The following is a 12,021-nucleotide window of genomic DNA, read 5'->3' as shown; positions in this document are numbered from 1 at the left end:
AGCCACGTCCCCTCCCCAGGGCAGGCTCCGTCCATCCCGCCTCCTGTGTGGCACACACTTCGCACACTCAGCACCTACTAGGCGGGGTCTTAATGGGATGTTTTCACCCCACAAGCCTGTGACTCCCTCAAGGGCTGGGCCATGTCATGGTCACCCTGGATCTCTCCACAGCGCCCAGAGGAGCTGACTCTGCTGGGAGTGGAGATATGGCCACTTGGAGGTTCCCATGGTCCCGTGAATGTCTTAGCTGAACCCCCTGCTCTAAACCCACTGTTCACTCCTGGGTCCTCTCTGGTCTGGACCAGCTGTCCTATCTCCAATCAGAACCATCAATGTTCCCTGGTACCTACAAGCCCTACAAGCCGACCAGACTTTCCCTGGCTTGTTCATGGTCCATGTTCCACCTCCAACTAACACTTTTGATTCTCTACCGACAATACACTACTTAGAAGTTCTCAAGTTATTTTCTCTCATTCTTCTAAGCATTTACTCCCAATATTTCTGGAGGATTTTGCTGTGGCTCCCCCCATTGCTGCCTGAGTCCTCCGCACTCGCCCTGACATCCAACCCCAAACCCCCTCCAGCGAGAGTTAGCTACACCTCCCACCCTACTGTTTCCATGTCTTTTATGAACCTTTATCCTAGCTCACCTGACACACAGGGAAGCCACAGCGTCCTTACTCCTTCCCCATCACCAGCCCCAGCAACCCAAGTGCCGTCAGCCCTAACAGACCCGCTTTCCTCGGTGCTCACAGCTAAGCTTCGTCCGTGTATCGTGCGAGTCTCCATTGCTGTGATCCCTCTTCCCAGTGACACTGGCTGGTCCCCATCCCCAGCCTTGCCTCTCCCGTCGGACCTCCACCTTGTCCAGAGTTCCAAGTGGAATTATTTTGATCAATTACCATAAATTTTTAACTGCTAAAATGGAAAACTCTTCAATCAGATATTTTCCTTTCTGTCCTTATCCATAGCTCTTTGGGAAAAAGCACTAGAGTAAGAGAAAATCTAAATTTCCCCATTGGCATGACCGGGTGCTACAGATCTTTTTTCTATTTTATTCTTGTGTTCTTGAATAGTTCAGTGCTCACTGCAGTGTTAGTGGGGTCAGCCACTGGCCTTTGGAACAGTGATGGCTTGGTTTGAATTCTTGGTCCCCTCCCATGTGACAGGCTGACATTGGGACCTACCTCAAGGGCACTGTGAGGGCCAGCGTGCTCAGCTTGCTGAGTGTAGGGCACAGGTGGGGGCTGGCACCTCTCAGCTGTTATCCCTGTTCATCAGGTGCAGAGGGACACAGTCAGCCTGGTGGCCTGCCACCTACAGAGCGGCCACGTCGGCATCTCAGACCTTCCCTGACTAAGCCTGAAAGCCTGCTACACACGTGGGATGGCCTTCTCAGCCTCGGTGACACTGGCCTTGCACGTGGCAGGGCTGGGGATCCCTACCCCACGCCGAGCTGCCATTTCCGTGCTTGGGAGGTAGAACCCACCCACCATTTGAACCGGCCGTTCCTGCTTCCCACCCCTGGCACAGCTGGGCAGCTGCATAAGGTGGTCGTGTAAACCAGGGCCCAGGGAGATGCGGTACCGTTTTTCATATGAATATCAGTGAGGAATCATTTCAGCCCTATCTCCCTCGCTCCTTACCTCTGGGGAACTCTCTTCCTATCTGAACACCACTGTCTTCCTGTGGAGCTGTGCATAAATCTTGTAAGGGGCCAAGAAACCCAGGTAAAAGGAGGCTGGGTTTCAGGAAGCTTTGCTGTTGAGACTCTGCGGGCTCAGAAATGTCGCTAGACTGACAGTTGTTGCTTGGAGAGCTACGCCCATCGGGAAGAAAATCTTTAACCAGCTCCTGTTCCACTGGGCGAGCAGACAAAGTCACACGTGCGTCTTGCTGCTGCTCGCTGCTTCCAGAAAATACCTTTGTTTCTACTAAAAATGAAATGAGAGTTGTACTCAAAACATCTGACAAATGCACAGTTATCATCCTGACCTCTGGACACTACGTCACGCGCTCCCTGAGACAGGCAGGTCACTGCGGGGCTGCGTCTGGAGAACGGGGGCCACTGGTGGCCAGCGTGCACGTGCTCTGCTAGCACTTAACACACGGCTGTCACTCCTGATAAGCCTTCCCCTGGAGTTCACTTGGAGGCGCCATCATATGCACTGCTCTCAAGTTCTAGGCTGTAAACAGCGTGCTCGCTGGTGCCCTTTGGGAACTCACATGACCTTCTTGACAACAGGCAACGGAGTCAAGCACACTGACTCGGCACCAGGTACCTGGGTTCAAATCCCATCTCCACCATTATCAGCTAGTGGGCGTCATCTATAAAATCGAGTCATTACTATAATGCATTAATATTAAGTATTATTGATTTAATTTTATTATTATAGTATCTATTTTTATAATAAGCATATATATTAATAAACCATATAGTTATATACTTTATATAATTACATTTTGTATATTGACATATTTATATTGTTAATATAAATATTAAATGTTAAAGTTAAGGTAATAACACAATATATAATGATCTGTGTCAGGTGCTTAGTTAGCATAGTATCTGACACGTAGTTAGCATTTACTAAATGCTCGTTATTATTATTCCGGAAACACTGATGCAGGGTTACGTACTATGGCAAGAACAGAGCGGGGAGGTAATTTATCAGTGTGCACACTTCTAACAAAGCAGTGGATCTAAAATGTGGACAACGCGTCATTGCTCATTACCACACAGTAATATCAAAAGTCTGGGGACCACCTCCACCCATCAGTAGGGGGCTATTCGATAAATTCCAGCACCTCCATGCTTTGCGGTGGTAAAAAAAAAAAAAAAAAAAAGAATGAGGCAGATGTTCTTGTGTCCACGTGGAATAAAGCAAAATGAAGATACGTTATCACGTGAACAAAGCAAAATGCGAGATAGCATGTCAGGTGTGCTTCCTCAGTAAGTGCTGATATGCTCAGAATATCTCTGGAAGGACCCAGAAGACGCTGGAAACAGTGTTGCCCTGGGTGGGGGGACAGAGCGGGGCAAGGCAGGACCAGGGACTGGTAGTGGGAGAGAGACTTCCCTCTCACTGCTTCCCTGTTTCATACTCTTTCTGTTTTACGTTTTTCTTTCGGCATACTCTATAAATTTTAAGGTGTTATGCATTTTAATAAGGCAGGGACTCATCTCTGCATATGTTGATGGGGACGGCCCCCCCTGGGGGAGAGAGCCACTGTTGCCAGTGGGGTGTGCCCAAACCTCCTCATATATTGGGGCAGAAAAACTGTCCTGGGGACCCTTGGAATAATCAAATCTCTTAGAAGATTCTTGCTATATTGTCTCAAATGTCTTATACACAAAAACAAAATGAACCCACGACGACCTGGCATTGATTATAATGGTGACCTCTCTTAAAATGTCTCAGTTGTCTGCAATTTGTTCTCGCCCCTCTGTCCCTGAGGCCTGCTATCCCAAACAACGGGAACAGGCTGAGTGTGGTGCCACCATGCAAGGCAGAGGGAAGAACACAGAATCCAGAGGGTCCCCTCAATGTGCTTTCTGGCCATGGGATCTGAGGCAGGCCGGTCAACAAGGGGTAAACTCAGCTTTCCATGTTCTGACAAAGAAACCAACCAAATATAGATAAAGTACCTTTTGGGTCTTGGAGCTTGTACATGGAAATTACTCAAAATAAAAAAGGCTGTCATTAAACCTTCTCATTTGGACAGGGGTCTCCTATTGGCTTTGTTAATTTGTACAGAAATCTCTTTCCAAAATTTGATTTCAAAAACTGTCAATTCTGTGTATCTCTGAGTCTATTTCTGTTTTGTTTGCTCATTTATTCTGTTCTTTAGATTCCACATATAAATGAGAACATATGGTATTTGTCTTTCTCAGTCTAATTGATGGTTGTTAAATGGGAGGGTGGGTTGGGGGATGGGAGAAAAGGTGAAGGGATTAGAAAGTACAAATTGCTAGTCATAAAATAGGGGCTTGTGAGATACAGTATGAGTAATATAATCAATAATGTTGTGAAGATCATGTAGGGTACCAGATGGGCACTGGACTTACCAGGGGGATCAAGTCATAGACTGTAGATGCCTGACCACTGCTCTGTACACCTGAAGCTGATGTAGAATCACATTGAATGTCAACTATAATTAAATGTATATGTAAGTAAGTGTGTGTGTGTGTGTGTGTGTGTGTGTGTGTGTGTGTGTGTGTTCATTCATAGGATGTAAAGTACAGCACAGGGAATAGAGTCAATGGTATTGCAACAGCATATACGATATCAGAGTATCAGAGTATCAGAGGGGTAGTAGACTTGGGGATGGTTTCACTTTGTGAGGGGTGTAAATGTCTAATCACCAAGTTGTTTTGCACACCTGAAACTAATAATAAAAACTGTCAATCCTGTTTAAATATAAAATATCATAAGCAAAAAAGTCCTAAGATAGTTCTTCCTTTCTATTTTACTTCCTTTTATGAGAAGCTCTCTTAAAGAATCAAGAACGAAATCCATTATTAGTGACACAGTCCCAACCTGCTACTTCCATGCTGGTGTTAGGCTCTTTAACTCAATGTATTCACTTAGAGACGCGTGGAGATCTAACTACCTCTTTCTCTCTCTATCCCGTTACCTACCTATCAGTTACCTATCTGTCTGGTAGGTTCTTGTGTGACCGATTCTAAGTCAGATGTTCTCTTGTGACTCGAAAGGGTTAAAACGACTCCCAGAAAGTGGAAAGTAGTTGGTCTACTGGAGAAAAGAGAAGCATGCAGCCCAAGAAGGACTTTTCTGACAACTTGTTGTTGATCAGGTCTCTTTTTGTGGATTCTGAGAAGTACAATCGTCAGCCATGAACTCATCCTCAGATGGGCCTTCTCTAGGCAAAGAGGCATGGTTGTCTTTTCCCCATACACTCTGCATGAAGGTTGGAGTCAGTTTCCCTATTCACGCCCCAAGTTTTAAGCTGCATCACCCCAGTGAAGACCCATTGCCAGTGCAGGCTCTGCCTCTATTAGGGGAACATGAATAAAGAGGCTGCCTCTGCCATTTCCGTTTCTTTGACTAAAACTCAAAGCCTGCTTCCTGAGCCTGACTCTTGGAGGAGCTGGGGCACCACAGGTCTTTAAATAGTAACGTTCCCTCTATTCCCTTTTCCAAAATGCACTGGCCTATTGACTGGTATTCTTAGCTCAACTATCCAGCAAACTCACCTCTCCAGAACTGAGCTCCATATGGAGGGTGAACAAAAACCAACAAAAAACTCCTGCCCAACAGTCAGGCATTTCCTCAGTAAGCTCTCATCTTAGACTCAGAGAAGAGCTCTGAACCAAATGCCCGTTTATGCTTTCCTCACTCCCATTTTGATTGTTAAATGTATTATAATGTATTATTTAAAGATATTAAACAGAGCACCCATGTACCTTCCCAGATAAAGACACAGCACGTTCCCTGGGCTTCAGATGTCATGTCTGGGCCCTTTCTGGAGCACACTCATGCAGAAACAACCGCTCACTTAAATTGTGTGTTACTCAATTCATAGCTTCTGTCTATAGTTTTCCCACCTCTGTAGGTATCTATAAATAATCTACGTCCAACACCGAAAATCTGAGTAGGAAGTACAAAGCTGGTTATTTTAAGGTAAGGACGTCATTACATCTGTTAGACAAAAGCTGTCAGGAGAAGCGAGTTCAGCCGACTGGCTAGGCCACAGCTTCCCTGAGGGGAGACTGGATGTGGTTTGGAGGAAGACGGTACTGAGCCCTGAATGAGCCCTGAAAACGGGCTGACCACCATGGTCAGGCAGGGCTGGCTGGCAGGAGGAGGGTCAGAGGACTGAGCTGCTCTGGATTTCCTGTCCCTGACCTCCCCGTGTCCACTGCAGACCTTAGGGATAAGTTACAATAGGACACTTCACTGGGGTGAAATGTGGGCTCTGAGCAGACCACGTGCAGGGCAGGGAGGGGACAGCAGGGGACTCATGGACCCCGCATCAAGCCCAGCTGAAAAGACACACAACTGTGGGCAAGGCAAGGGCACCACCAGCCCACACAGGCACAGAAGACAAATGGAGGAAAAGACACCCCTTCCGTAAGATATTTTACCTCTGTTAGTCAGAAAATACCAGGATGAACCCATTTGATAGAAATGTCACTTTCCTGCTTCTTTGCAAATATTAAGGTGACACCTAGCCTTCTCTATTCTTCGAGGAGCCCCTATTGAGCCACTAGCCCCCATTTGCACACAATTCTACTAACAGCAGCAATCTGGATACCGCAGGAAGTTAGGAAGCTGAGAGGCGTTGCTAAGGAGAGGGACCAATAGCGCAGCCAGACCGTCGGTGACATCGTAAAGGAAGACGATGAGGGCATGAGAACAGATCCACAAGCCCAGAGCAGAGCTGTGTGGGGACACTAAATAGCCCACGGCAGGTAAATAACATGTAGAACACATTTTATTAGATTGGTGCAAAAAGTAATTGCGGTTTTTGTAATTACTTTTAACCTTTTAAACCGCAATTACTTTTGCACCAACCTAATAGACTCATTTATCTCCAAATTCATTTAGAGTTTGGGACAGGTGTGCTGGTGTTGAAGCTGAAACTTCAGCTCCCTAGGACACCTGTCCAGCTGGAGAAAAATCTGCTCAAAGGTTTGGCGCTCGGCTCGGTGCACCTTCTTGCTTTCTTAAAACAGACTGAAACCAGGCAATCAACTAAAGAGACGTTTCTGAGCAAAGCAGGCTTCCTTGCATCCAAGGCACACATTTTCTTCCATGTTTCAATGGTCCTTCTGGTGATGCTTTCTCCCCTCAAAAGCTGGACCATCTCACAAACTGACCGTGACTTTGAAATACAGTAACTGAAGCGTGTGTCAGTGTGCTGGGTGGTCGATATAAAAATCCGTGTCTAAACCAACTACAGGGTTGGGCTCAGTGTCTCCGAAAGGTCCCGTGTTCCCTGCTGCCACCCTAAGTGGCCCCAGACTGCCCTCCACGTTCGGAAGGCTCTGTGTCTGTGTTTTATATACAGTTTACCCATCTCAGCCTCCTGCCTCACCTGTGGGCTCTCCTCTAGCAAACCACTGCAATGGCGGAAACCAAACAGGTGAGCTTGGTGTCAAGCAAATGGAAAGGCAGTCTGACTGGCACCTGGCGGGGAATCAAGGTCTCTCCTCGCTTGAGAAAGGACTTTGCTGTCCTCAAGTTTGGCCCTGAGACACTCAGGGGAACAAAGAGACCACTCCAGAGAAAGGGGGAGGCAGTAACCCTGGGTACTCAGTACTCCCTCAAGCGCTCTAGCAAGGGCTGCTAGCTTGACTTGTTCCTTGCACGAGAGAAAATTTCAAACTACCTGCAATTACAACACACATAATATATACATATATATATAATACACATATACACACACACACACACACACATACACATATACACACACACATACATACACATATACACACACATACATACACACACATACACATATACATATACACACAGACACACACATATACACATACACATATACATACACACATATACATACATACATACACATATACAGATACACAGATACACAGATACATACACACACACGTGATCACAGACTGGGCCTGAAGTGGGAGACACAGAATTGCCCATTTTATAATACTGCTGAGAGCTCAGATCACAGAATTCCCCTGCTCAGCGTTTTCAGGACCCTGGCTGTAAGGAATCCACTCTTTGGGGCATTTTGTGGGCTGGTGCCAGGAAGGAGACAGGCTCGCCCAACACAATACCTCCACTTCCTGCCTCTCCCAGTCAGTCTGCTCCTCCCTCCAATCCCAGTCAGACCCTTGTTTCCAGTACAAGATCTGGAAAGCCCATTTTAGGAAGATATAAATACCTCCCGGGTCCCAGGTCAGAACAGGAAGTGAATTCCAGAGCTGCAGGGTCCCGTGGAAAAGGCTCTGGGCTCCACTTCTCAGCCCCACTGGGACCCTAGGAGCACTTCCTGGCTGGGCTGACATCATCTTTCTGGTTTTCTCAGCGCTTTTTACAAACCTCAGTCATGTCAACCCAAACTCAGCTGGAAACACTTGGCCTGGGCGCATCTTCTTCTAAGAATGCTGCTCCCTTTGAGGAACTATTTTTGAGAGTCAGAATTGGAGGGACCCTCCAGGGCCTCTGAGGAGAAGCACATGTCACATGAAAATAGTAACAAAGAGTAAATCCAGCAGGCAAGGAGCATGACTTGGGGTCGTCAGACCTCAGTCAGTGTGGTGGGAATGTGGCCTGATGCTGGCTGGTTTTCTCTGCCTGCATCCATCCGCCATGATGACGAGGCTTAGACATTTCATGTCCTCTCATTGCCCGCTCCCGCCCCAAATGACCATCATTTCCCAGTGAAACAAACAAGTGGGATGGCAGCACACACTCCTCCAATCACTCCCATTGAACTGGGACCTTCTGAGTTACTTATTTATTGTCACTGAGACTAATTCGTAAGAAATAAGACATATTTAGTTTATGGGCTTGCCTCGAGAGACCACTTCGGTATGGAAAAATGCAAATATGTTGAACTGCTTCTTAAATGCTACAGTGAGCATTTGTGTCTAGTAAAAACATTTCCCTCATGCCCTAAAGAGGGGAGGGAGTTCTTTGTGAAAATAAACTCATCACTGTCTTATTGAAAATCGTCATTTTGCACCAACGTGGAGAAGGCAGAAATCACTAAGAATCACAAGTTGTTCCTGAACTGATGTCTAATATACGCGTCTGGGGAAAGGAGCGAGGCTCTGTCTTTCTAGCTGTCTCATGTTGGCTAGGAGAGGAGATAACTTCCTTCTGACATTTTAAATGTTCACTTAATACAGCTAAGCGTTGTTTTACATGAACTCGTCTCATCGGCAGTGAATTATACAGAATAACTGTGGGATGTGTGCTTTTCTTTCCCCTATCAACTCCCCCTCCCTTTTTGAGTCTAACTATCTAACTTATTCTTAATTTCAAGACGGTAGGGAAAAAAGATAGTTGATTGGTTTTCGTTAGGCTTTTAAAGCTCTAAACGCTCCACTCAAGATTTCCCAAGGTTTCTCTTAGGAAGGTAAGTGGCCACGTTTCATAGCCTCTGGTCCCAGTCAGTTCCTGCCACCTTTGAGCCATCCTTGTTTCTCATCTTGATGCCTTCCAAAGAAATCTTTTGGGTCAAACTGTAGAGGAAGCACAGCACCCTTTAAAAACTGCATTTACAGGCTGTCTTTAGGTTGCACCGGTGCTGGATAATTTAAGAAAAATGCTTAGTAAAATCATCATCGTTCACATCTTACCTGTTAGCGTTTGGGGAAGTGGTGCGAGGGGGTCCAGGGAAACTCTTTGTACGATTTTTTGCACCATTTCTGTTAAGTCTAAAATTAGTTCAAACTTAGATGTTTTTAAAAATGGTCATTTGTGAAAGGTCAGAAAAAACTTTCCACAGGAGCAGCTCTTCATATAGTTGAAAGGCACTTCTCAGTAACTCTGTAATATGACTCACTATATCTGCACTCTTTGACTCACCCACCAGAAATGGCAGAAACATGTTTGTAAAAGCCTGTGCTATGTTTATCAAACCATCTGGATGTATCTCAGCATGGTTCGGTTCCCATCACTCTGCTGCTGAGTAGAGATGAGTCATCAGCTGCTCAGAATGCCACCAGGGTCCCCTCTGCTCACAGGGCACCTGCACGGTCCGTCATGGAGGTCACCACAGATCCTCCCAGAATGGCCAAGTTTGCAACATGACGTCACTTTTCAGAAAGACAGAAATTTTTGCAATACAAAAGATGGAAAGAATTTGAAACACACACCCAGAGATCAGGGCTCTACTTCTGCCTGATTCCGCCTCCCATTTACCGTGTGACTGTATCCAAGTGACCCAGCCCATCTGGCCTCAAGTTAGTTATCTATACAATGGGATAATAATCATCCTGTGCTGTGAGGAGGAAATGGGACAAAGTGAAAACTCAAAAAGAATAAAGCACTGTGCAAAGGTGAGACTTTCATAGTTTGACTAGCCCTGAGGAGCCCGTATCTAAGACACAAATGTCAACAGTAATTGAAAACTAGATTTTTTTTAAGAATTAAAAACAAAGTCATCCTTAAGTGATATGAATAGACTTTGTCTCTCATTTCAAATCTAGGAAAACACATACACACGGGAGCTACAGGCGGGAAGACCTGTGTGGTCCTTGACCCACGTCTCACCCTCGTGTCCAAAGACTGCTTTTCCTGCCCACTTTGTCAAACTCACTAGATGAAGGCCAGTGAAGGTCAATGTGGGTTGGGGGCCGTGGCCATCTTACATGGTGGAATAAGAGTTGTCCTCTGGGTGGGGCAAACTGATCCATCTTCCGGGGCCCAGGGGAGGAGGGTGGTCTGCTCTCCAACTGCCCTGGCTCTGGTCTTGTCCCTTAAATGTGCAAGCCCCCTCCTGTGTCATGTCAGGGAGTTTTCTGCTGGGGAGCAGATGAGAGAGAAGCATGTGGAGCCAGCTGCAAGGGCTGGAAAAGATCTGAGCCCCTCAGGTGAACTTCAAGGGCAAAAATGGGCCTGAAGGGGTAACAGTAGCCCCTGCCCCTTCCGAACCTTTCCTGTGACCCTTCTCACCCTCAAAGATGCCCAGACCACTTCGGTCAGATTCAGCTGGAAACAAATACTGTGTTTCCCCAAAAATAAGACCTGACCAAAAAATAAGCCCTAGCATGATTTTTCAGGATGCTCGTAATAAAAAATAAGCCCTAATGTGTCTTTTGGAGCAAAAATTAATATAAGACCCGGCGTTATTTTCAGGGAAATACGCTAGGGCTTATTTTGTATTACAAGCATCCTGAAAAATCATGCTAGGGCTTATTTTCCAGTTAGGTCTTATTGTGGGGGAAACACAGTATCTGCACTGGGGTGGAGAAAGGGGAGGGGACTATGCAGTGAGATTTGTGCTAAAGCTCCACCGGACCCCAGGCACCAAGGTCAGCCTTCCAAGGTCAACCCATGCATACAGACATTCAGTTTCTCAGAAAAGTCCTGTTGCAAAGGGGCAAGCTCTAGGGTCACATAGATGTGCCCCGGAATTGGGGAAGGGAATGCAATGGGTATCAAGGGGCCTGGGGTTCCCAACAAGCGTGGCAGAGCCTGCCCATTGGGCCCAGATCTGGAGGAGGGCTTCATGATGAGCCAAAGAACCCCTTTCCCCCCAGCTGCTAATGTGCGCGCAGCAAGGTCTCCTTGTGGCCACAAGCCCACTGTTATTTATACACTTGGGGTGATTCTTTTCCTCTATGGAGAGGCCTTTCTCCCATTAAGACTAATGGGAGTCATGTGGCTGAACCGAAGGCATTTCATTTTCCAGATTTTCTAAAAATAAAATGTGGTGAAGGAAAACATATGCATTGTTTCTATTTGGGATTATAAAAAACACAAACAAAAAGGAAACAGAGATTCACTGCCCAAGAGATGCAGTTCGTTCTCGGTTATAATAGCAGATCAGTTGCTTGTAGTTAAATAGGTTTAGATGTGGAATAATACGAAAGCCTGCTCAGTTTACTATATGAGCATAGTTTGATGCCTTTTTATACCCTGAAAAATATACCCCATCTTTTCTTTGATGACCAGGATACTGAAAGGTTTTATTAGCTAGCAGACCATGGAATGGTCCTGTAGTAAAGGGCAAAATAAGAGCTGTAGTCCAGAAAATTTACTGTAAAGAAAATTACTAAAAAGGGAATTTTGTTTTCCTAGTGACTTTCATTATACATTTGTAATTATGTACGGCAAGGATTAAAAAATACTTCTTGGATATAATAAAATCACACTTAAAAACACAAATGTCCTTTCAAGTTCCATGTTTAAAGAAACGGCAGTGATAAAATGTTAATGCCAATCAAAATACTAAGAGCACCACGGGCCAAATTCAAAATGTCACAAAATAGCAACACTGAAAATGAACTTCTGGTCTGCCCTGTCTCACATAAGCATAGAATTTTCTAAAAGTGGCTAAAGT

At 45.7% G+C, this 12,021-nt stretch overlaps 1 protein-coding gene across 4 annotated transcripts in view; it reads right to left on the bottom strand.

Moving 5' to 3' along the window:
• The window catches only part of C15H10orf90 (chromosome 15 C10orf90 homolog), a 191,054-nt gene that overhangs the window by 20,448 nt on the left and 158,585 nt on the right, over positions 1-12,021 (bottom strand). For 3 of the 4 annotated variants that reach the window (XM_019728236.3, XM_074338815.2, XM_074338814.2), the window contains one exon: positions 1,647-1,934. The exons of the other annotated variant lie outside the window; for it this stretch is intronic. In XM_019728236.3, coding sequence (XP_019583795.3) covers positions 1,647-1,934 — 288 coding nt within the window. The remainder of the gene's footprint in view (positions 1-1,646; positions 1,935-12,021) is intronic. 4 annotated transcript variants of the gene reach the window in all.

The sequence above is a fragment of the Rhinolophus sinicus genome, chromosome 15, assembly GCF_057876585.1.
Source record: "Rhinolophus sinicus isolate RSI-liver-muscle chromosome 15, RSI-T2T, whole genome shotgun sequence".
Classification (NCBI taxonomy): domain Eukaryota; kingdom Metazoa; phylum Chordata; class Mammalia; order Chiroptera; family Rhinolophidae; genus Rhinolophus; species Rhinolophus sinicus.
Note: the sequence above shows the minus strand (reverse complement) of the source record. Positions and strands in the feature narration are given on the sequence as shown.